Source organism: Bubalus bubalis, chromosome 8, assembly GCF_019923935.1.
Source record: "Bubalus bubalis isolate 160015118507 breed Murrah chromosome 8, NDDB_SH_1, whole genome shotgun sequence".
NCBI classification, from domain to species: Eukaryota; Metazoa; Chordata; class Mammalia; order Artiodactyla; family Bovidae; genus Bubalus; species Bubalus bubalis.
In genome coordinates, this window is record NC_059164.1 from 61,740,698 (window position 1) to 61,767,494 (window position 26,797).

Here is a 26,797-nt window from a genome sequence, read left to right on the forward strand (position 1 = left end):
CCACGGGCTTCCCTGGTGGCTCAGCTGGTAAAGAATCTGCCTGCAATGTGGGAGACATGAATTCGATCCCTGGGTTGGGAAAATCCCCTGGAGAAGGGAACAGCTACCCACTCCAGTATTCTGGCTTGGAGAATTCCGTGGACTTAAGAGTTGGACATGACTGAGTGACATTCACTTTGTCCAGGGAAGCCTATTTGTCTGGCCTTCCACAGACTAGTCACAAGAGAGAAGCAAAGGTAATTCTCCTCTGTTTTATACCAAGGAAATTAGCAATGGGTATGTCTTGGGAAAGAGCTAATACAATCTGGATGGGAAACAAAGGAAAGATTGTTAGAAGTCAAAACAGGGGGTGCACAAAAAAGAAAACACTTTTTTTTCTTTTTTAAAATTTATTTTATTTTATTTTATTTTTTTATTATTTTTTTTATTTTTAACTTTACAATATTGTATTGGTTTTGCCATATATCAACATGAAAACACTCTTTTGATGGGGAGAAATTTTCCATGGGGAGGTGTGGTCATCTTTCTCTAGAAAGCGGCTCCCTCAGTCCTACCTGGTGAGGTTTAATCTGAGTGATTTGAAGGCAGGAGGATGATACTGAGCATGCACAGCTCAGCTCTACTCACTTTCTCTTGGGCTTGAGCTGTCCACAGGGTATAGAAGTTTTCTTCTGCTTCTTTATGTCTCCTCTGAGATGCTAACTCACTGCTGTAGGAGAACCTGTCCTGGGTCAGTTTCAGGAAATTGGAGGGTAGAGAAGGCAGGGTGGCCTGAGGGCTTCAAGAAACAACTTCCAGAAATTCTTTAGCTTCACCCTTTTCTAAGTCCTCAGAGTTTTTCCCATTCAGCTTGCAGATGAGGTTGGGGGTAGCATGAGAAATACTCAAGGGAAGTTTTTATGGATTATGCTATAAAAGAGAACGCACAACTTTTCTTATGATCCATTGCCTAAAATTCATAGGGCCAAAGTTACCTGTAAAAGAGGCTGAGAAATGCATAATGCAGCTGTGCCCAAGAGAAAGGGTAAATACAGATATTAGTGAGCAGTAGCTCTATGTGCCACAGTGCGTGCATGCACGCTTAGTCGCTCAGTCATGTCTGACTCTTTGCAACCCCATGGACTGCAACCTGCCAGGCTCCTCTGTCCATTGGGATTCTCTGGCAAGATTACTGGAATGGGTTGCCATGCCCTCCTCCAGGGGATCTTCCCAACCCAGGGATTGAACCCAGGTTCTCGCACATTGCAGGCGGACTTTTTACCATCTGAGCCACCAGGTAAGTCCAAAAATACTGGAGTAAGTAGCCTATCCCTTCTCCAGGGGATCTTCCCAACCCAGGAATTGAACTGGGGTCTCCTGCGTTACAGGTGGGTTCTTTACCAGCTGAGCTATCAGGGAAGCCTATTTACCACAGTGGGTTCATTGTTAGCAGGCTCTCTTGACTGCAGGTGGAGAAGGCAATGGCACCCCACTCCAGTACTCTTGCCTGAAAAATCCCATGGACAGAGGAGCCTGGTAGGCTGCAGTCCATGGGGTTGCAGAGTTGAACACAACTGAGTGACTTCACTTTCACTTTTCACTTTCATGCTTTGGAGAAGGGAATGGCAACCCACTCCAGTGTTCTTGCTTGGAGAATCCCAGGGATGGCAGAGCCTGGTGGGCTGCCGTCTATGGGGTCGCACAGAGTTGGACACAACTGAAGTGACTTAGCAGCAGCAGCAGCAGCTTGACTGCAGGTACAAGCCACATTTGTTAGTAATAACGGTGTTGTTCTAATCTCTCTCCTGTCATCCTTTATTTGATTTTATAATCTATTCAAAGCTCTTGTGGGGAACAGAGACTATTTTTGGACCCTTCAACTCCAACATTTGGTGCAGGTCCTTGGAACATCGAGAAATAAAACACAGGAGTGGAATAACAAATTGGAGGGAATTGGACTCTAATTTTCTTCAAACCTTAAATCAGATGGGTAAAGAATATGATTTTGGACCTTAAATCCTTTGGACTTTAATATATTTGAACTCTAACTTAATCATTGACTTCAGTCATTGAAATTTAATTTCTTCCCAGAAAATTCATGATGAGAAAGGGTTGATATTCAAACTTGGAACATCTTGTAATTGGTATTTTATTGCTGGAATATCTTAACATGATTTAATTTCTTTGTAGAGCATATAATGATTAGAGTGACAATATAATTTATCACCCAAACTAGGATAGTTCTGAGAGAAAAAGGAGGCTCTATTAATAATTATGCTGGGACAATAGTCGTAAACCTATACTGTTTGGGTTGAGCTGGACTGTATGATCACTCTAGCTATATCGGATAGTGTGGAAGGACGTTAAGAAAGAGAAATTGAATAGGGGATTAATTAAAGCAGTATAGAGATTTAATTGAGATTTTTCTGACTCACGTAAAAGCCCTGTTGGGATCAATTCTAACTTGTCCATCAGTGGTCCCAGGAGGGTCCACAGGGGAACTGTACCAGTCAGGGGCCATACAAGGGAAAGAGGAGCCATGGTAGATATTTCAGAAAGAAGGGACTTATGTACAATTGGGTGCACAGGTGCTAGAGAGCTGAAATAGCAAAGAAGAATGGTAGCCTAGGGATTAATAACTGCAGACAGCAGCTACCACCCCTAAGACTGGAGAACAAAAGGAAGGAGGTATTACCCTAGGAGTTTAGAGAAGGGCCCCCAGGACAGATGTTGAGGTCTCTGGGGCAAGCTCCATGCACCTGAGGAGAGGTGTGGTCTGAATCCTGCTAGTAACCCTGAGGAGATGATGGGAAAGCTGATGATTGAAATACAGAAGGAAGCCCTCTATATTTCCCAAATTGTGTTCTTTTTCCCATATCCTACCCATTTCCCTTTGGCAGACCTTACCTAACAAAAAACAACTAACAAAGGAATTGGGAAATGTGGTTTGCAGAGTCCCAGCCTCAGCTTCAGCATCAAATGGAGTGGAGGATAGGCTTGGAGCAAAGAAACAGTAGGGGCGTAAAGGGTCCAAATGAAGTGGGTGGCATTGGGGGGGTACCTGATGAAAGAGGAATAGAAAGGTCTTGATAGAACTTATGATCTCCTCATCGGAGGATCACCACACCCCTGGCTGACCATAGCCTTAATATTTAATCACAAAGAGTTAAGAACAAATAATTGTGGAAAGTCAGTGGTGGATGATGCTTCTTCATTTCTGATGTGTCCTTTCTTGGAGAGATGTCACATTTTCAACTTTTATTTGCTCTTCAGTTGTTGGAAGAGGTAGACACATTCATCTGTGTCATGAATTTGGAGAGAATAAACTGGGCATGCTCAGCTCAGCCTTCCTCCTCTCCTGGGTGCAAACTGCTTGCAGGATGCTAGTGTTCTCCTCTTCCCCTTTATCCATAAATCTTATTAGTTCACTAACATTTATCAATACATACTCTATCCCAGGCAGTGTTCTGGTCCAGGGGATATAGCAGTGAACAAAATAGGCAAAGATCCTTGTCTCATGGGAGATGTTGGCAATAAGCAGTAAACATAATCATAATCACATTATACAGTGCATTGGAAGATGATAGATGCTGGTGCAAAAAAACAAATCACAAAACAGTGCAGGAGATCAGGATTGCTGGATTGGCAGCCGCAGTGTGAAAGAAAGTGGTCTGGGTAGGCTGACTTAGCAAGTCCATTTGAGCATATGAAGAGAGTCATTTGTCTGCTCACATTCAGAACCCTGTCAACGCCATAGTTTTAGAGGTGAATACTGAACCATTCTTGGAGAAGGAAATGACAGTCCACTCCAGTATTCTTGCCTGGAGAATTCCATGGACAGAGGGGCCTGGTAGGCTGCAGTCCATGGGGTTGCAAAGAGTCAGACATGACTGAGCGACTGAGTATACATACATGCATTGCTCACTCTCTTTCTCAGTCCAACCACCACTTGCCCCTAGTCCTGGACATGCCCTGAGCATCTAGTTTGAGTAGGACTATGGACTCTGGCCCACAGCACAGATAGATTTAATCACTAGGTTTACCTGTTGAGGTGTCATCTTGGAACAAAGTCCAAACCATAATTGCCTATCATTAGTGCTTTACCCCGCTTTGCAAACAGATACACACGGTCAGTTAGCCTACCCACCTCATCCTGCCTCCACTCTGCAGCCAGGACAGCAGTATTAAGGCAATAGCTATTGCTGTTGGCAGACAAATGTGCACACAGTTTTTCTTTAAGGCAGCAGTCCTTCAAGTGTGGTCCAGATCCTGGTGAGTGGAGAGGACCTTTCAGGGAGGGTCTGTGAGATCAAAACAATTTTCATAGTAGCACTAGAATGTTTTTTGGGCCTTTTTCATTTTCTTTCTCTCTTGTGTATGGTGGAATTTTCCAGAGGTCACATGGCATGGACTAGCACAACAGATTGAGTGCAGAAGCAGATTAAAATACTCCTTTTTCCCCCTAACTACATATTTGTGTGAAGCCTGATTTTCTTTACATATTTCTATCAAAACAACATATTGCCACAGATTGAATGCAGAAGATCTGAAAATCCAGCTGTCTTCTATTAAGCCCAACTTAAAGAGATTTACAAAAAGTTAAAACAAGTTGATCTTCCTGCTAAATTTTTTTTTGAAGAGGGAAATAGTTACTTTCCGTATAGAAGATATTTATGTTACTATGTATTGAGTTTATTATTGTTATTTATAAAGGAATTCATAGGTAAATATTAAACAGTTTCTCACATTTAATTTTTAATGCAGTAAATATCTATGAGTATAATCCATATAAACAAGCATGTGAAAGTCAGTCAATTGTGTCTGGCTGTTTGTGACCCCATGGACTGTAACCCGCTAGGCTCCTCTGTCCGTGGAATTCTCCAGGCAAGAATACTGGAATGGGTTGCCATTTCCTACTCCAGGGGAATCTTCTCAACCCAGAGAATGAACCCAAGTCTCCTTCTTTGCAGGTGGATTCTTTACCATCTAAACCTCCAGGGAAGTCCATAAACAAGCATCCAGGGAAGTCCATAAACAAGCATAAAGGGGTCCCGAGTCTGAAGAGGTTAAGAAAGATTGCTCTCAAGGGCTTCAGTGTAATACCCTATCTGCATGTTTTTACAGCCCCCAGACATCCCTTCAGAGGCATCCTTCCTTGTTCTCAGACACCACATAAACTCATGGCGATGCTTCCCCACTTGATTTCATTTGCGTATCTACCTGCATGTAAAACACTCTATACTAAGGTCTGTCTTCTTGTGGTGAAAGAGCATTTAGTCTAGAGTGGATAGAAGAAACAACATTTAGTCCTGGGTTTACCTAACCATTATCTGGAGAGTTGCAAGGTGATGAAGTTGGACTCTTAGAAGAACATTTGTCCTCAGGTTGGACCTAGGGCAACTGGACAGAGGTAAGCCAAGGTGGCCCACACCCTTCCTGGCTATGAGAAACTTGGGCTTTAAAGACCTGGCATGCTGTTAAGCACTGGTTCCTAAGTACTGGCACCTCAAAGAGCTGCAGGAACCCCTGCACAAGAATCACCTGAGCTGCTTGCTGTATGTACAGACTTCCAGGCTGTACTCAGAGACCAATGAATCAGAATGCGGTTGGAGATCTCAAGATCTGTACTTCTTTCCTAAGCCCGTGAGTGATTCTGTGATGCAGCAAGATTTGGGACCCTTTGATCAGCCTTCTTAAACCCTGTCAAATCATCATGGAGATGAGTCAACATGCTTTTGACACCAAATATTTGTCCTGGCTACCTCCTGCAGGCTCAAAGTATCTACTTTTTTTGGAAGTTAGTTCTTTGGCAATAGGGCGGCAATGCCTCAAATGTTCCCTCTTTACATGAAAGCCTCTCTGGAGAAATGCTGATGTGGCTGTACTTGGGGAGTAACACAGCAGGTGTATGTACATGCTATACATGAGGGATGAGAAAGGGCAGAAAGGAGGAGGAGAATCTTTGGAAGGACATGGGGGTTGGAGTTATGAGTAAGAACTTCAGGACTCCAGGACCCCTCAATAGGCAACAAGAGAACAGAAGCTAGATATTGATTTCCACTGGACTGACACTCAAGACTCTATGGAGGAGCCAAGATATTTCTGCAGATTTTGAAAAATGTTGGCATCAATATTCCTGTTACTGGGTGTGAATGATACATTGCTGGCTCAGAATGCAGAGAAGGAACCCAGAAACATCTTTGGGCCATCTCATCTCTGCCGTTTCTTGTGTGTAATCGAGACCCAATTGATCACCTTCCTGTTTCCAATCTGGCTGCCTTCTCTGCACTACTACCAGAATAATAGTCCTAAAAGACTTTGAAAAGCTACAGTTTTAGAAACTTCTAATTGTAAAATATAACACACATTCATAAAAGTGCTGCTACTGGTGCTGCTAAGTCGCTTCAGTCGTGTCCAACTCTTGTGCGACCGCATAGACGGCAGCCCACCAGGCTCTGCCGTCCCTGGGATTCTCCAGGCAAGAACACTGGAGTGGGTTGCCATTTCCTTCTCCAGTGCATGAAAGTGAAAAGTGAAAGTGAAGTCGCTCAGTCGAGTCCGACCCTCAGCGACCCCATGGACTGCAGCCTTCCAGGCTCCTCCGTCCATGGGATTTTCCAGGCAAGAGTACTGGAGTGGGGTGCCATTGCCTTCTCTGCATAAACGCACACCAAATGTAAATATATAGCTTAATGAGTAATTAGAAAGTGAACACCCAAAGCAAGAAACAGAACCTTACCAGCCCCTCTTCTGCAGGCTCCCTCCCAAACACAGCTCTTTCCCATCTCACAAAGGAGCCTCACTCTTGGCTTTTATAAATTACTTCATAAAAGTAATTTCCTTGCATTGCTTTAGAATGTTATCACCTGTGTATGCATCCCTACATACAATAGTAAAATTTGGCTGGTTGTGCATTTTACATAATTGAAATCATATAGTATCTTTTAGTATTTATCTTCTTTACTTTTATATTATGTTTTTAAAGATTTTTTTTTACGTTGTGACAAGCAGCTGGGGTGGGGTTTTTTTTGGTCATTTTTGGTGCTATAAAGTACTTTATTGTATGAAATATACCATATTTTTTTAATCTATTGTCCTGGTGGGCATTTGTTTCACTTCCACTTATGGTTCTTATAAATCAGTATTATTATGATTGTTGTTAAGTTGCTAAGTTGTGTCTGACTCTTTTGCGACCCCATGAACTGTAGCCCACCTGTCTCCTCTTGTCCTTGAGATTTTCCAGGGAAGAATACTGGAGTGGGTTGCCATTCCCTTCACTAATTATTATGAATATTCTTTCACATATATTAAGGCTCACATGATTCTACTCTTCTGTAGTATCTTTACTCAGAAACGGAAATGCAAAGTCATAGAGTATATACATCCTTAATTTTATTAGTTAAAGGCTAGAATGATTGTAGGAGCTTTCCTGATGGCTGAGATGGTAAAGAATCTGCCTGCAACGTGAGAGACACTGGTTTGATCCTTGCTGCTGCTGCTGCTGCTAAGTCGCTTCAGTCGTGTCCAACTCTGTGCGACCCCATAGATGGCAGCCCACCAGGCTCCCCCGTCCCTGGGATTCTCCAGGCAAGAATACTGGAGTGGGTTGCCATTTCCTTCTCCAATGCATGAAAGTGAAGTCACTCAGTCGTGCCCGACTCTTAGCGACCCCATGGACTACAGCCTACCAGGCTCCTCTATCCATGGGATTTTCCAGGCAAGAGTACTGGAGTGGGGTGCCATTGCCTTCTCCGGGTTTGGTCCTTGCTATGCTATGCTAAGTCACTTCAGTCGTGTCCAACTCTGTGTGACCCCGTAGACGGCAGCCACCAGGCTCCCCCGTCCCTGGGATTCTCCAGGCAAGAACACTGGAGTGGGTTGCCATTTCCTTCTTCAATGCATGAAAGTGAAAAGCAAAAGTGAAGTTGCTCAGTCGTGTCCGACTCCCAGCGACCCCATGGACTGCAGCCTACCAGGCTCCTCCATCCATGGGATTTTCCAGGCAAAAGTTCTGGAGTGGGGTGCCATTGCCTTCTCTGGGGTCTGATCCTTAGGTTGTACTAAATATTTACCACCAGAAAACAATGAAAATTTCTGATGTTTCACATCCTAACCAACACTTGATATTGTCAAAGTTTTAAATTTCTGCCAATCTGGTGGGTGCATATTAGTATCTCACTGTGATTTAATTTACTTTTCCCTGACTTCAGTGAGATTTAACATCTTTTCATTTGGTGTTTTATTGGCCTTTTAGAAAATATCTTTTCTGAAATCAAGTCCTGATCAATTTCTATCTGTTTTCAATTGTCTTTTCTTAGTGATTTACGTGAATTTTGCATATTCTAAATACTAGATCTTGGTCATTTGCAAATATCATTTCCCATTCTATCACTTGCTTTTTCACCCTTTTTTATGATGTCTTTTGATTTTCTAATTTTTTGGTAATCAAATTTATTAATCTTTTCCTTTAAAAGCAGCAGTTTTTGTGTTTTGTTTAAAGAGCTCTTGCCCTATTCAGAGATCTTAAAGATCTTCTCTTACATTATTTCTTCAGGGTGTTTTATTTCATGCAGTTAGATCCATAATCCATCTGGAAGCACTTTTGCATATAATCCACCAGGCTTTCATTTTCATTTTTTCCCATGTAACTGCCCAATTTTCCTTACATCATGTATTGAAAGAGCACCCTTTTTCCATTCCTCTGCAATGCTGTCTCTGAAATAAAGAAGTTTTCCAATATGTGGACATCTTTTTCTGAACTTTTTTACTGTTACATTTGTTAATTTGTCTACTCTGACACAATACTATAACTTTCATTATTATGGCTTTGTGATAAGATCAAGTATCTAGCTGATCAAATATTCCCACTTTTTTTTCCTTGGTCTTGGCTAATTTTGGCCTTATGAATTTCTCTATAAATTTTTAGAGGCAACTTGTAAAGTTCTACAAAATTCCTGCTGGAGCTTTGATTGTTACTATATTAATCTTACTGATTGATTGGGGAAGAATGGATGATTTTATGATAAATCATGGTGTACTTGTTTCTACATTGAATTAGTTCCTCTTTAATACCTTTCAATAGTACTATGATTCCTCCATAGAGATTCACACACCATTTATGAATTTATTCTTAGGAACTTGATCTTTTAAGGCTATTGTAAATTGCAATTGAAAAATAATTTTCTATTTGTTGCTCTTGTGTGGAAATGATATTGACTTTTGTATATTGATTTTGTATCCTGCAACCATACTAAACTTTATGATTACTTTTAATTAGTTACAATTATAATTATTAATTCTAATAATTGTATCTTATTTTGATATTGTGTACATTTATATCAATAATAAATTGATTTTTATTATGCATTGCCAATCTGTATGCCTTTTATCTTTTTGTTTTTATTGCTTTACTATATTGGCTAGGATCTTAGTACAATGTTGAATAAAGTGATGATAATAGTATTCTTTGCTCATTCATTCTTTATTTCAAAGGGACTACCTCAAAGTTTTATCATTAGGATTTTTGGTACATAATCTTTAGAGTTAGGGATTTCTTTTTAACTCAAATTTGTGAAAATCTTTTATTGTGCCTTAATGCCCAATAATTTTATTGAACATTTCCCCTGTATCTGTTACACTGATAATGTGTTTTTTTAACTCTTGTAATCTATTAGTATAATGAGTTATTTGAGTAATTCTCTAATATTAAGCCAACTTTGCATTCCTGAAATGAATACAACTTGGTCATGTGTTTTAGTCTTTTTATATTTTGCTGGATTTGGTTTGCTAAAATTTAATTTGGAACTTTTGTTTTTATTTTCATGACAAAATTTCACTTGTAATTTTCCGTTTGGTAATATCTTTGTAGGGTTTTGACATTATGGCATTTTTAGTCTAATAAATAGTTTTAAGTCTCCTGAATAGTATAAGTATATAGAATTGGAGTTGCTTTTTATTTAAATTGTGGTAGAACTCTCCAATGAAGGCATATTTTTTCTTTAGTAGTTATGATATTTACTACTCAACTTTTCTGTTTCTTCTTATGTCAGTTATAGTAAGGTGGCTGTTCATCTATATTTTCAGTTTGCTTTAGTACTTGATCATAATATCCTTTTATTATCTTTTTATTGACTTCAAGACCTGCAGAGATATCCTTAAAATAAATAATACTGCTTACTTGTGCCTTCTCTCTTTTTTCCCTTTGACCAGTCTCACAAGAGGTTTATTGCTTTTATTATTTTTACAAATAACAGAATTTTGTCTTGAGCTTCTAAAATTACATGTTTGTTTTCTATTTTATTACATTTACTCCTGCACATTATTTTCTTGCTTGTATTTCCTGTGGCTTTGTTTTGGTGAATTTCCCTAACTTCATGAACTAGATGATTTATTCATTAACTTAAAGGAAAAGAAGAAAAAGAAGAAGAAAAAAAAAGAAAAGAAGAAAAATTCTTTTTAGTCCTTTGTTTGTATCCCACACTTTTGGTATAATTTCATTATCATTCAATATGATTGTTTTCTACTTTCCATGTACTTTTTTCTTTGATTATAAGTACTAAGAAGTATATTTTCTGGTTTCTAAACCTGGTAATCTTCTAGTTAAGCTCCTGCTCTTGCGTTCTAGCATAATTGCATTGTGATCAGAGAAACCAGTCTGTTTGAGCTCAATCTTTTGAATGTTTTTAAGCTTATTTTATTTATGGCTGACATACGGTCAAGTATTGTAACTGCTTCACATGTGCTTGAAAAGACCATTTATTTTGAAGTGGTAGGATAATGTGCTCTACCTGTGTTATTCATGTTGTTCCAATTATGCAGATCATTCCTAGTTTTTGTCTCCTTCAATTACTGAAATTAAGTGTGACAAAATTCCCCACTATGTCTGTGGACTTGTCTATTTGTTTGATAGTTCTGACAGCTTTTGAAAATACATATTTTTGAGGCCATCTTGTAAATGCTTAGAAATGTAGAGTTATATCATCTCACTGAACTAAAACATTTATCACTTGAAATGTCCCTGTTTACTGCCACTAATGCTTTCCCCCCCTTAAAATGTATTTAGTCTTTATTAATACAGTCTCACCAGCTTTTAGTACTGTTTCCATGGAATACCTTGGTCCTTTCTTTTATTTCCAAACTTTCAGTGTCCTTGTGTTTTAGGCATGTCTCTTGCAAATAACATATAGTTGTTTCATTAAAAGTCTAATCTAACAAAAACTGGAGTATATAATCTGCTTACATTTTTACAGTTACTGATATATTTGGATAAAAAAATCCACCATTTTCCTATGTGCTTTCTATTTGTCCCAGCTATTCATATTTCTACTTCTCTCTTTTCTTGCCTTCTTTTAGACTGCTTGAGTCCTTTTATCATGTTTTTCTTCTTTTAGTTTCAAAGTTATATAGTTCTTTATTTCTATTATTTTAGTGATTACAACCTACATTCTTGAAATGAAAACATGCATTCTTGGTGTATCAATGTCTAATCTATATTCTACCTACATTCCAGGTAATGCAAGGACTTTAAGCAATTTAACTACCTTAATTTTGTCTAGACTTTATATGTCTACTATTGTTGTATATGTGAGTATGAATACTGAGTCACTTCTTTGAGACTTCTTAGGGAGTCCCCAAATAGTCAGAAAACCATGAGACTACATGACTCAAGCCTCTGTCCATCTTAACATTCTGTATGCATGGAATTGCACTTTTAAAATGTTAATCAAACCAGCCCTGTTGAGGATAATACAGTCTTAAAATGCAGCTGCAGAGAAATGAAGCATGTGTTTTTCAGGTTTCCAAAAGCTAGGAGATTGGCCCCTCAACAGGACCATCTACTTTTAGTCAAATGCAATTGAAAAACTGCAGGAAACACTGTTCAGTTCAGTTCAGTCGCTCAGTCGTGTCCTACTCTTTGCGACCCCATGAGTCGCAGCACACCAGGCCTTCCTGTCCATCACCATCTCCCGGAGTTTACTCAGACTCACGTGCATCGAGTCAGGGATGCCATCCAGCCATCTCATCCTCTGTCGTCCCCTTCTCCTCCTGCCCCCAACCCCTCCCAGCATCAGGGTCTTTTCCAGTGAGTCAACTCTTCTCATGAGGTGGCCAAAGTATTGGAGTTTCACCTTTAGCATCAGTCCTTCCAATGAACACCCAGGACTGATCTCCTTTAGGATGGACTGGTTGGATCTCCTTGCAGTCCAAGGGACTCTCAAGAGTCTTCTCCAACACCACAGTTCAAAAGCATCAATTCTTCGGCGCTCAGCTTTCTTCATAGTCCAACTCTCATATCCATACATGACCACAGGAAAAACCATAGCCTTGACTAGATGGTCCTTTGTTGGCAAAGTAATGTCTCTGCTTTTGAATATGCTATCTAGGTTGGTCATAACTTTCCTTCCAAGGAGTAAGTGTCTTTTAATTTCATGGCTGCAGTCACTGTCTGCAGTGATTTTGGAGCCCCAAAAAATAAAGTCTGACACTGTTTCCACTGTTTCCCCATCTATTTCCCATGAAGTGATGGGACCAGATGCCATGATCTTCGTTTTCTGAATGTTGAGCTTTAAGCCAATTTTTTCACTCTCCACTTTCACTTTCATCAAGAGGCTTTTTAGTTCCTCTTCACTTTCTGCCATAAGGGTGGTGTCATCTGCATATCTGAAGCTATTGATATGTCTCCCGGCAATCTTGATTCCAGCTTATGCTTCTTCCAGCCCAGCATTTCTCATGATGTACTCTGCATATAAGTTAAATAAGCAGGGTGACAATATACAGCCTTGACGTACTCCTTTTCCTATTTGGAACCAGTCTGTTGTTCCATGTCCAGTTCTAACTGTTGCTTCCTGATCTGCATATAGGTTTCTCAAGAGCAGGTCAGGTGATCTGGTATTCCCATCTCTTTCAGAATTTTCCACAGTTTCTTGTGATCTACACAGTCAAAGGCTTTGGCATAGTCAATAAAGCAAAAATGGATGTTTTTCTGGAACTCTCTTGCTTTTTCTATGATCCAGCAGATGTTGGCAGTTTGTCTGGTTCCTCTGCCTTTTATAAAACCAGCTTGAGCATCTGGAAGTTCATGGTTCACGTATTGCTGAAGCCTGGCTTGGAGAATTTTGAGCATTACTTTACTAGCGTGTGAGATGAGTGCAATTGTGCGGTAGTTTGAGCATTCTTTGGCATTGCCTTTCTTTGGGATTGGAATGAAAACTGACCTTTTCCAGTCCTGTGGCCACTACTGAGTTTCCCAAATTTGCTGGCTGTAGTGAGGTATAGTCATATGACCGTAAAAAAAGTATAGTTGCCAGAAGGCCTGTAGCTCACTTAAGATGACTCTAGAAGAGTAGAGCTGCTTTATTTCCTGCAAAATATAATTTTGTCTTCCTATTTCCCCACCAGATGCAGGCTTGTGGTCCCTTCCGACACTGTGGGTGCAAAAGGAAGAGGCAAAGTCCTTTCTGTATATGGATGTCTAGAGTTGTCATAATGATGTGGGGAAGTAAGTTTGAGCTGTGTGTTTGGTTGAGAAGGGATACTTTTTTCTCATCATTAATCACAAATTAAAGCCATTTAAAAGGTATGGGAAATGTTGCTTGGCAAAATTAAACTTCCGTTAAATTATGCTCAATACAATCCCTGGAAGCAAAGTTTTTACCATTCATATTTAATTTAGTTCAGTAAAGTGGAGACACTTATTTTCTCTAGCATGGCTAAATATATTAAACACATCTATCCTTATTATCCTAAATTTTTGCCTATGCCTGAAGCTAAGTGATAATGCAATTATAGGTGTCTGTGACATCTTGGTGTAGGAAGTAAGCATCTTAATTTTATATATCACTCTGTTGGCTTCTCTGGCCCCACTTGGGCGTCCAAGGCTATAAACATGACATCACAACACTAAGCTGCTCATTTTCTCCAAGAGTTCAAACTGTATTTCCCAATTGGGAAATGATGTTTCTCTGACTTCATGGTGATAGATGGAGAAATTACACCTTCTAAAGAGCAAACAACTTGGCCATGAGTCATACAATCATTGCCTCCCTGGGGAGGAAATTCCAGAAGCTATGACTCTATGGATTTAAGTTAAGCCATTATAATCTCAGCACCTATATCTGTAAAGAACCCACAAGACTCTCTGCTCCAGCCTTATTTTGTTCCCATTTTACAGATGAGACAGTGATGCTCAGAAACATTAAATAATTTATTCCAAGGTCATAAGACTATGAAACTATTACCAGCATTTCTTAGTGTTTAAATCATGTTTCCTCAAGCTCAGAAAATACATGAAAAGGAGGACCCCAAAGTCCTCACCAGTATGAAGCAAGTTTCATTGTACTGGCAGCTTGTCTTGCAGCAGCCTGTACCATTATCTTACTGATCTCCAGTCTTCACTGGGAATAGGAGTCTCAGTGCTACAGTAACTACAAAATCACATTCACAGTTTTTAAAGCCCACAAAGCCCCTCACTTGACTCTCTCCTTAACTTTCAGGGTCTATTGATGGATGAGGTAGGCATGTTATGCCTTTCTCAGACCAGAGCTTGACAGAGGTTGAAAGCATCTGTCAAAAGAACCCAGGCCTCCCATTTTGCCATGTAGGAAGGGCAGCCACCAGATTTTGCACTGTTAATTGGCTCCCATGCAGACAGTTATCTTAGCAATGATTATGTGGGTCTTCTGTAGCACATCTTGATTTAAAGTGAAATGTCAAAAAGCACTTCTCAACTGCTCAGAGCTTCCAGGTTTGCTCACATTTAGCTGGTTGGACAGAAAGGAAGGCAGCCTTCAGTACTGTTCTGTAGATGTACAACTAGATTATTCAGTCTCCTCAAATTCAGAAAGTAATTCTAAGAGAGATGGTAACTGAGGAGTCTGATTTCTAAGTATCTAAGAGATACTTTTCTTAAGGTCAGATGGAATTGAAAAGAGAGTTTATGGGAAAAATGCCACTGTGACCTTCAGCATGAAGTCTTTGGGTTGACACCATAATGAGGAATGGAGTGCTATTAAAATAATAACTCCACTAGCAGTAGACGAAAAAAGACTTAAGCTCAAGATAATTTTGGGAAGGAGGATTTTGCCAAGGAGATTTTAATGTCAAGAATGTATGTGAGGCTAAAAATAAGGAGCTCACGCGCATCCTAGAACTGTGGGTGGGGATGTATATATAATCAAATTAAATTATTCCACTTCCACTTATGGAAAAATCTGATGGCAAAAATTGATTAGAAAACATTTAGTCATATTTCACTTGGATTATGCTTATATATATCAAACTCCAGGCTTGTCAAAATAAGGCCCACGAGCGCTTCCCAGCCAAGGTGTTAGATAGACAATGGCTAAAATGTGCAAAAATGATAAAGATATTACAGAAACATCATGCCTGGAAAAGCCACAGGCATTCAGCTCCCAACTATAGAGAGAGAAGTGTCCCTGAGGTATGAGACATGGAACCCAGAGTGGCCTAAATGTGGAATGCAAAGGGAGGAGCCTTCAGAGAGCCGGAAAGACATGTGTGAGACCCAGGTGCCACCTCTCAGAGCCTGGAGGTCAGAGCCCCATGACTTTTTGCACTGTTTCTTTTCCTACCAAATAAAGTACCCCTCAATTTCGATTTTTCTCTGGAGGGCCAGCACTTATGTTCTTTCTGCAAATCATCTGTCGATACAATGGGACCGTGAGGCTGGCTGCTGCCAACACATCCGTCTGCCAACCATGGCCATCTGCAGAGGAGACACAAAGCCTCAATGCCTGGAAATGAATTTATTATTTGTTGACATTTCAAGGACAAACATCTCTTTGGCCACAGCTACTGAAACTTGATTCCAAAAATGGGAGGAAAATCTAGGCCCAGGTAAGCCTTTTATTTACTTCTTAAATTGTAATTATAAGAACATGTACAAACATGCTTTGTTAGTCAATTCCCTCTGCTTGCCCAAGCCTGGGCCCCAGGCCAGCAATGTCTCTGTCCGTTGATTCTGGTGCTGACAGCGAGAAGGGCAGCTAGGAGTGGTAGGGAAAGAAGGGGTATCTTTCCTGGCTGGTGTGAATAGTTTGTAACTTCCTATTGGCCAATACTTGCTGACTTTTTAGTGTTTGCCTTGTGCATCCCCCAAGTGATAAAGGTACAGGGCAGAGAAGTTGGCTCAGGCTTTATACACAGGCCCAAGGTGCTAATGGGAACCCAGGAGAGTTGACGGGGCTCAGCCCAGTGCTACCAGTGCCCCATGATCTACATGAATTCTGGCTTGGACAGAACCTGCATCTCATGCTTCTCAGTTCTCTCCCGACATGTCATTCTGGAATCCCGTGATCTTTGCTCCCTAAAGAAAGAACAAAGAGAAAAAATCATTTGTCCTGAATAATTTAACTGTTCAGGAGCTAACACTTGTGGAGAACTTATTAAGGATCAGGCATTGTGCTAAGCACTTTTAATGTAATAGCCCTCACCATACTTCCCCACCACTCACAGCCCTCCTTCCTACAGATCAGCGCCAGAGCCCAGTGACAGAGACATCACTGGCTAAGATGTAGGCACTGCTATTGCTATTAGTCCCCTTTTACATGTGAGGAAATGGAGGTTTATGGAAGTTAAATAACTTTCCCTAGGTCGCATATAGCTATGAATCAACAATGGCAGCATCAAACCCAAGCCTATAACCATTCTGCAATTCCATCATGGAGACAAGAGAGGGCAGGGAGGGGCTGATGGGTGAGAGGCCAGAGGCAAGGCAGGTGAGGGATGCTAGCCATTCTAACATATCAGTGATGTTTAGGATCACTGAGAAATGCTACCATCCATCCATAATTCTAGAAGGACTTGAAAGATCTTGTCAACTGATGGAAGAGAGATTCAACAGAGGGCATCAAACCCAAGCCTGAAACAATTCTAGTACGATTCTATCCCCTAAGGATTTTTCCACCTACCCCCTGTAGATTGTGCAGTAAAACAGCTGAAAAACAGCAGACTGAGTCATTGTGGAAAGGATCTAATTTCAGATCTGTAACTAATTATTCATATAATCTCAATAATGTCACTTAATGTGTGAGCCTTAATTTGTTTATCTGTAAAATGATAATTCTTTGTGTCCTGCTATCTCCATGGCATTGTTTTGAGGCAACTCATGGGGAGAAGCTTTGAACGAAAATAAGGATGGTCTATATGTGACTCAATTAGGATGATTGCTATAGGAGGTGATGTGGTATAGGAGAAAGCATGAGCCATGGCTGGGGGGCCTAGATTTGAATCTGTCAAACTAGCGGGAACTTTTTGACTCTCAGTTTCTCATCTATAACCCGCCCGGGAGCTCTAGCATGAGGAAGACACAGGTTGGAGGTGAGTGCAGTGGGCTTCCCCATGTCTGGATGCCCCTTACCTGCAGGGGAAGCATATGGAGTTGCTGAAAACACAGTAGATGAGGGGGTTGATGGCACTGTTCAAGGCAGGCAGGTTCTGAATGATCACAGAGGCGTAGAAACGCTCCTCAGTGTTTGGAAGGAGGCTGAAATTGTCCAAAATGTCAAAGAGGAAGTAGGGACTCCAACAGCAGATGAAGGCTGGGGAGAAGAGAACCGTTAGCCCTGTAGCAGCCCACAGCCCAGGGGGCCCTCTGTGTTGGCCCTGAGTGGAGCTTCAGTGAGGAGGTCCTTTAGCACCTGGGATCTCAGAAATATTTAGAACAGTTGTGTGTGTTCATATTAATGTCATGTTTACTTAAACACACACACACACACACACTCACACACACTCACACATACATACATTACATCCCACAGACGCATTTCTAAAGTTGAGTAAATTTGCTGGAGCTTCTCTGTTTGTAAAGGGAGGGTCTGATTTAACTACTGCAGTGATCCTTGAAAGGCTGGGAGCTGTTCAGCATGGCCTCAGCCTCTCATTCTACACAGTGCGAAAGAAAATTCAGCAAATCCCTTTGGAGACTCTATGGTAAAAGACAAAACAAGGAGCACTTTATAGTGGCTCCTGTTTTGGGGTCGGCGAAGGGAAGGGGTGGAATCTAGTGTTTCAAAACACAGCCGGCTAAGTCACAAGATTCTCAATTTTATTTTCCATTTCCAAGTCAGCCTCTCCAGGCAACACCCACACTATATACCCCTTACCAAGTCCATTAGTGTGCGTGAGACCCTGATTCTGCTTGCATCCAAATCCTCAGAGGAAGGAGATGAGAAATGGAGACCCAGAGTGCGATGGCCAATTTTATGTGCCACCTTGACTAGGTCATAGGATGCCAAATTTTTTTGTTAATCATTACTTCTGATTATTTCTGTGTTCTCAGAGTATTTCTGAATGAGATTAACATTTGAATTTGTAGATTAAGAAAAGTAAATTGTCCTCCCCAGTGTGGGTGGGCAGTGATCTATCCATAGGCTTGAATACAATAAAAAGGGTGAGTGAGAGAGGAGTCACTCTGTTTGCTTGACTGTCTTCTGGCTAAGACTTTGATCCTCTTTGGCCTTCATACTTTTACTCAGACTGAGACGACAACATTAGCTCTCCTGGATCTGGAGATCTGGGGACTCTTCAGCTTCACAGTCAAATGAGCCAATTGTTTACAATAAATATCTTTATATATATATATATATATATGTATGTGTGTATGTGTGTGTGTGTGTGTGTGTGTGTGTGTGTGTGTGTATATATAATTTCTCTGGAGAACACAGATTAATACCATAGAGATAAACCTTCTTGGGGTTGACTGGAACCCACATGTGCTCTTTCTTACTTTCTTGCCCCATCCTCTCCACTCTCTTTCTTCCCTTTCTCAGTCATAGGATTTTTCCTCAGGCAAGTCAGGCTTCCTTTGCCATCTGACTGCAGGAATCAGCTTGTCACCATAACTCTTTGACTGACACATGTTTTTTTTCCCTCCTTGACCTTGACAATCTGTTAAAAGGGAACAGTTGTAACACAAAGACCACTGAACATTCTGGGCTCTGGTGGTAAAGCCTGGCATTGGCGCAGATAGTAGTTCTGGGGCATGGAGGGGCAAAGCTTCTGTTTGGGGGAATTTTGAAAATGCGTGTGCATATATTTGTGTGTGTTGTGTGTTGGTTCTGGTTTTCCTAGGGATACCTGTCCCCCTGCATCATGCAGCCAGCCGCATCCACGTCTCATACATCCTTCAAATGCCCATTTGGACATTTATGGAACAGAGAATCTGTTTATAATGCTCCCAGTCTAAAAACCTGATTCTATTTTATATATGACCACAATATTTTAAATAAATACTGAGTTTTCCAGAAGTCCAATTCCCTTGCAAATAGAGGAAAGATTACTTTGTTTAATTTGGAACTTTAGCAGGATTTGTTCACCTACTGGGAAAATAAAGTCACTGACAGCAATACTGCTTTATTTTTTATGTCTCCATGAAAACACACCTGCATTGGTTTGCATTTGTAATTATTATTACTTCTTTATTCTACTAAGGACTGTATCCAAGTATTTATATATTGAAATATATATTATTTTGTTATCAATTATTTTCTTCCTAGTCTCTCTTTATGTTATACATTGCTCTGTTAAGAATTATATTAGGTTCATAGGTTTTTATATACATTTCATTTCAGAGTGGTAAAGGGGCATTACAAAATATTTGTTATAGGAAGGGGCATTTTGGTCTGATTGGATCACTGACATGGCTGACCTCCTTGTGGACTTTCTTGCTCTCTGACTAAAGGGAATCCAGTGCCTATGTATATGGCTCCTGATTATAAAAGGCTGTACTGGCTCTGAAACACATATATAAGATATGCTTCCTGACTCAACATCCAGGGAATGTGTATCATGCTCCTGATTGTCTGGGAAAGCAGATAATATCTGATCTACTTCAGAAGCTTCTGGGAAAGGATTCTGAGCCCCAGTGGGTGGTATGTGCTCTATCCCCAGGTCTGCCTGCAATGTTGTTTTGTGAGTGTATTCTTCTGGCTAAGTCATATGGCATGTGGTCTGTTTGGCATTTTGCAGATGCATTTTAGAAAGGTGAGATGGACAGTTCTGGTGACTTAATGTACTAGCAGACCTAACATGAGAGCTATGCTCCCAGAGCTCTTAAGAACCACAAGATGGGTAAGGAGGGATAGTATTTTGAGCTAAGTAAAAAAGGGAATGGCACAGATCTTTTCCTTCATGCATATCCCCATTTGTTCTTTCAACAGATATTAATTAAGCACAGGGTGCATGGACCCTATAAGCCCTTGGTGATAATGTAAGGAAAACAAAAGTGAAAGTCATTGCTTGTGGGGATTTTGCCAGCAGGGGAGACAGACAATAAGCAGATCAATATATACCCTATACTGTCAAGTGGAAGTATAAATATGAAGAAAAAATAAAGTAGGGTAAAGACTATAGGAGAGACATTTAAGACTTGCCAAGGAGGCCTTTCTGAAGAGGTGGTGTATTGTTGGAAAGCAAGATGATGTTAAGCCATGGCATGGATAAGCCATGCCACCATCTGAAGGCGGGGCATTTCAGGTGGGAAATATTGCAAGGTATGAACAAATTGACATTTGAAGAAAGAGCAAGAAAACCAATGTGACTGTTATACATAGAATGGGCAAGGAAGAGGACAGGGGCATGGGGCTGGATACTAGGCTGGAGGACAGATCACACACACTGTGTAAGACATGGGAAAAAGTAAGATTTTATTCCAGTGTAATGGGAATCCATAGGTGAGTTTGCAGGGTAGTGATAGTGTCTGATTAACATTTTAAAAAAGATCACATTATCTGCTTTACAGAGAAGGATTAAGAGAAGATCAATTGCAGTTCCAGTGTTCCAGGCAAAAGTTGGTAGGAGCTTAGATCAAGGAAATAATTGTATAGATGCTGAAAAATGGTTGATTTTGAGATCTCTTTTGCAGGTAAAGCTTCTGTGCCTTACTGATGAGAGAGTCAGTTCCTAGGCAAGTTGATAGGGAGTCTAGGGGTCCCCAAGGAGAGAGGGGTCTGGAATTCTCAAGGAGGAAGAAAGGACAGTCTTTGGATTCAACCTTTTGTTATCTTAAAATGTTAATTATGGGAGTAGACCTGGTCTTTACAAGGATGTATCCTGCCTAAGGACAGTCTTTGGATTCAACCTTTTGTTATCTTAAAATGTTAATTATGGGAGTAGAACTGGTCTTTACAAGGATGTATCTTGCCTGAGGACAGTGTTACCTTAAGATGTAAATTAAGGGAGTGGGTCTGATGAGGTCTTTGCAACCTCCAGACATTCTTTGGCTTATATAACTTCATTGTTAACACTAGCAAGGGGGTACTCTTTCTGCCCCCTTCTGATGCCTGTGTCAGAAGCTTTCTCTATCTCCTTTATACTTTAATAAAACTTTATTACACAAAAGCTCTGAGCAATCAAGCCTTGTCTCTGGCCCCAGATTGAATTCTTCTCCTCTGGGAGCCAAGAATCCTGGTGTATTCTCATGATTCAACAACAACCTTTCATCTTGGGGGCTCGTCCGGGATCCTTCAGGACAAGGTAAGGAAGCTTGGAGCTTTAGTTCTTTGTTCTCTTAGCGAACACGTTTTCTGCCGTGCTTTACTAACTCTACGGTGTGCTTGTGTGAATGAATGGCAGGCCCTTCATGAAGCAAGTAAGGGACCCTGCTCTGCGGTTCCACAGTGATCTCATACGGCTTATGGCAGAAACCTGTCGGGCCATTGTACCAACCTGCCAATGCCAAGAGGCACCCAGTGTCTCCTTCGGGAACCGACCAGAAATGGGCAAAGCGTGTGGACCGAACTCTCCTTTCTCGGTCAAACTTTTCGGTCTCTTTGACCATTTCATAACTCCTTGAAAATCAGGAGTACTAACCTAATCTATCGGATCATAGACTTTCAAGAGACTTGTGATCTATATTGTTACTGTATACTGTGGCTTAGGTCCCAAACTTGGATTGGTATTCATGAAAGCGCCTAGCCTCACTAGGAATCGAAAGTTCGGAAGCTAGATGGAGCTCTAGCCCCCAGAACATCTCTGAGGTTAAAGGTTACGCAGATTGGGACTGCGATGGGTAACGCCGGCTCTTAGTGGATCAGAGGAGGCTGTTATACTGGTGTGGTGATGCTTGGAAAGAACATCTCAGTTTTATGTTCGCGTCGGTCTTATTGTAGTCAGGAAATGCTCAGGGTCGTGCACAGGCACTCAGGTGACGAATGTTTCCCACAGCGGTTTTAGCTTGGGAGGCATTCCGGAAGGTTACTCTGATTCACCCCAGGTGACATCAGAGGCAAACAAGGTTAAGGGTGAAGAGCTGGACGTCAAGTAGGGATGCTATCAAGTCTACCCCTGGTACATCCCCACCCCATCTCGGTGGTAGAACCGGGAGGGACGAGTACGGCGCCTGCGTCGGTAAGGGACAGACTAAGTCCGACCAGGAAGGAAAAGCTTTTGGTGTAACGTCTGTCTACACCCCCATCTAGAGCAGGGAGGGACGCCTCCGGTAGAAAAAATGGCGCTGGTCGCTTTTTTTCTCTCTTACAGATGGGAGCTAACAATTCCAGCCTCACTCCTTTGAACTGTATCCTGAAAAACTGGGATAGATTTGATCCCCAGGGCTTAAAGAAGACACACCTGGTCTTCCTATGTGATACTGCATGGCCACGGTATCCATTGGAGGACGGCGAACGGTGGCCAGTTGGAGGGTCTCTTAAGTATAATACTGTTCTACAATTAGACCGGTTCTATAAGGAACAAGGGAAATGGGTAGAAGTAGCATATGTGTTGCCCTTTTACTCTCTGCGAAATATGCCAGACTTATGTCCTAAGGGTATAGATTTGGGCGTGAAACCTTCAGCTCCCTCCTGTCCTCTTACTTTGCCCCCGTGCTGGGGACTCCAAACTGGGATTCAAACTGCCCACATGGAGGTCCAAACATCTCCTGTCTCAGTACGACCTCAGACTACTCTGGTTTCAGTAGAAACTCAGACCATCGAAGTAAGAGATGAGATGGAGGACAGGAGACAAAGAGAAGAGGAAAAACAGGTTTCTCCAATCTATCCCTGGGATCATATGCGCAGAGCAGCCAGAAAGACTGAGGAACAGTCACACAAGCTGTTGCCTCTTTATGAAACACCCACCGGGAGAAATAATCAGTCTGTGAGAGTTAATAAGCCTTTTTCTTATCAAGAAATACAAAGAATCAAGGAGGATCTGGGAGACTATTTAGATGACCCAGAAAAATATATTAGAGCTTTTAAAGGTGTTACTCTGCTTTATGACCTCACTTGAAAGGATGTGATGTATATCTTGGGACAAATGCTGACTCCTGAGTCAAAGACTCGAGTTTTGGGAAAAGCGGTTGCTTATGGAAATGAATGGCTTGGTAATGAATCAGTAGGGAAGAGGGAGAACGAGATAGCGGCCCTCCCCACTGGGAATCAGGCGGTCCCAATTATAGAACCAGACTGGGACTACAACACAGCTAAAGGAAGATGGGATCAGAGTCATTTTGTTAGATGTATTCTTGAAGGACTTAGGCAGGCACGTTCTAAGCCTTTAAACTATGGCAAATTGGCAGATATAGAACAGGAGGAAAAAGAAGCTCCTGGTAAATTCCTAGATAGACTGAGAGAAGGCCTTCGCAGATTCACTGAGATTGATCCCGAAAGTGAAGAGGGAAAAGTGATCTTAAAGGATAGATTTCTCACTCAGTCGGCTCCAGAGATCCGCCGTAAGCTATTAAAACAGGCGTATGGACCAAATCAGTCTTTAGATACTCTGTTACAACTGGCTCAGACAGTCTATTATGGTAGGGAATATGAGGAAAAGAAAGAAAGGCAAAAAAGACAAAGGAAAAGGCGGAAGCCTTCACCATGGCTATGAAAAACGTTCTTAAACAGCCTGAGAAAAATGCCCAGAGGGGCCCAGGTGAAAAGGGATGGGCTTGCTACTACTGTGGAAAGGAGGGGCACCTCAAGCGGGATTGCCCTCAGGCATCTAAGCCGCCCCCGGCTCCATTTCCGGTCTGCAAAGGACCACAATGGAAGAGAGACTGCCCCCAGAGGCGTAGGTCTCCCGGGTCAGACTCTCAAGACAATCAGGACTGAAGGTGCCCGGGGGTCCCCACACAAGCTCCCGTCCTAATTACATCTGAGGAACCCCGGGTATTAATAGTTGTGGGGGGCCAATCCATCGATTTCCTTTTAGATACTGGGGCAACTTATTCTGTGCTCACTGAAGCCCCTGGCCCACTTTCTTCCCGATCCGCTTCCGTAATGGGACTGTCTGGACGAGCCAAAAGGTATTATTTCAGTTATTCTTTATCTTGCAACTGGGATTCTGTGCTGTTTTCACACGAGTTTCTGATTGTGCCAGAATCTCCCTCACCCCTTTTGGGAAGGGATATACTAAGCAAGGTCCATGCCTCTGTTTTCATGAATATGGAGCCCTCCCTTTCTCTCCCTTTAGTTGAACAAAATGTAAATCCTAGAGTATGGGCGGATGGAAAATCTGTGGGTCGAGCTCAAAATGCTATTCCTGTAGTTGTTAAGCTCAAAGACCCGCACGTATTTCCACATAAGAAGCAGTATCCACTGAAACCTGAAGTTAAGGAAGGGTTAAAACCCATCATTGAAAATTTAAAGGAACAGGGACTATTAATTACCTGTAACAGTCCTTGCAACACTCCTATTTTGGGTATAAAGAAATCGAATGGTAAATGGAGACTAGTTCAAGATTTACGAATAATAAATGAGGCTGTAGTTCCTTTACACCCCGTAGTGCCTAATCCTTATACTCTATTGTCTGAAATTCCTGAACGGGCCAAATATTTCTCAGTAATTGATTTAAAAGATGCCTTCTATTCAGTGCCTTTGGCGAAAGAAAGTCAATTCCTATTTGCCTTTGAAGACCCTACGCAGCCAGCTTCTCAATTAACCTGGACAGTTTTGCCCCAGGGATTTCGTGACAGTCCTCACTTATTCGGACAAAGTTTGTCACGAGATCTACAAAACTTTAATAGCTCTGAAACAGTGGTGTTACAATATGTAGATGATATTTTGCTCTGTGCTGAGACAGAGGAAGCTTGTTCGCGAGCCTCAGAAGATTTCTTAAACTTTCTGGCGGACTGTGGTTACAAGGCATCAAGAGAAAAGGCTCAGCTTTGTCAACAATCGGTTAGATATCTGGGCCTAATCATATCAGAAGGGACTAGGGCCATAGGCCCTGAGAGAATTAAACCTATACTAAATCACCCCCTACCTATGACTTTAAGACAATTGAGAGGATTTTTGGGAATCACAGGTTACTGTCGCATTTGGATTCCGGGTTACGGGGAACTTGCCCGGCCTTTATATAAACTTATAGCTGAAACTCAGCAGGCCCAAACCGACAAACTGGTTTGGTCTCCAGAAACTCAAAAGGCTTTTAAGGTTCTTCAGACTGCTCTCCTGCAAGCTCCAGCTCTGAGCTTGCCCACAGGGTCAGAATTTAATTTGTTTGTCACTGAAAGAAAAGGTGTGGCATTGGGAGTTTTGACACAACCCCGAGGGCCTCACCAGCAACCTGTTGCTTATCTAAGCAGAGAATTAGATGTAGTTTCACGTGGGTGGCCCCACTGCCTAAGAGTAATTGGGGCAGCGGCTTTATTAGCACCTGAAGCTTTAAAAATAATTAATGGACGAAACCTTACTGTACTGACTTCTCATGATGTGAGTGGAATCTTAAATTCTAAGGTTAATATTTGGATGACAGACAGTAGACTTCTTAAGTATCAGTCATTGTTGTTAGAAGGACCAGTAACTAAGCTTAAAGTTTGTGAAAATTTAAATCCTGCCACTTTCCTTCCTGAGAAGGAAAATGAAACACCTGATCACGATTGTTCTCAATTCCTAACTTTAAACTATGCAGCTTGGAAAGATCTAAAGGATAAACTGCTGGGTCTGTGGAGCACTCCCCTCTTCGTCAATGGAAGGCTTCCCGTGGTGGACATCCCCACTTCAAGGAAAAGACTTTCTCCAAGTCTGTGAATACCTTCGACAACAATCACATGCAATGCCTCTTCTTCATCTGATGACGTCTACCAACCCTAAAATGGACTGGTGCAACACTTTGCACTTTAACTATGGACATAATGTGACTTTTAATTATGATTCTGAATGTTGAGTTTTTGCTGTTGGCTCCCTACATCTGTAATTGTATAACTGGATTTGTTTCTAGCCGCATGAAAGCTTTTAAGTTACAAATGGTTGCTCAAACTCCTGCTACTGCTGTAGCTTCCTCCGACTACTATTTGGGGCCCCTGGATCAGATATCCTCAATATGAGGATTAGGAGAATATGTTGCCTCACCAATTTAGGGACAACGCCCCTTGTCAGCTCGGAAGCAGTTATGGAACGAGAACGACGCCCCTTTTCCCTAGGCAACATAATTCTCCTAAAAGAAAAGGGGGGAATGAGAGAGTCAGTTCCTAGGCAAGTTGATAGGGAGTCTAGGGGTCCCCAAGGAGAGAGGGGTCTGGAATTCTCAAGGAGGAAGAAAGGACAGTCTTTGGATTCAACCTTTTGTTATCTTAAAATGTTAATTATGGGAGTAGACCTGGTCTTTACAAGGATGTATCCTGCCTAAGGACAGTCTTTGGATTCAACCTTTTGTTATCTTAAAATGTTAATTATGGGAGTAGAACTGGTCTTTACAAGGATGTATCTTGCCTGAGGACAGTGTTACCTTAAGATGTAAATTAAGGGAGTGGGTCTGATGAGGTCTTTGCAACCTCCAGACATTCTTTGGCTTATATAACTTCATTGTTAACACTAGCAAGGGGGTACTCTTTCTGCCCCCTTCTGATGCCTGTGTCAGAAGCTTT

At 41.5% G+C, this 26,797-nt stretch overlaps 1 protein-coding gene across 1 annotated transcript in view; it reads right to left on the bottom strand.

Moving 5' to 3' along the window:
• Positions 1 to 16,166: 16,166 nt before the first annotated feature.
• Positions 16,167 to 26,797, bottom strand: part of NPSR1 (neuropeptide S receptor 1) — a 51,586-nt gene continuing 40,955 nt past the window's right edge. Inside the window, exons 6-7 of the mRNA XM_044946677.2 lie at positions 17,357 to 17,537; positions 16,167 to 16,303 (exon numbers count right to left, since the gene is read on the bottom strand). Coding sequence (XP_044802612.2) covers positions 16,213 to 16,303; positions 17,357 to 17,537 — 272 coding nt within the window. The 3' untranslated portion in view covers positions 16,167 to 16,212. The remainder of the gene's footprint in view (positions 16,304 to 17,356; positions 17,538 to 26,797) is intronic.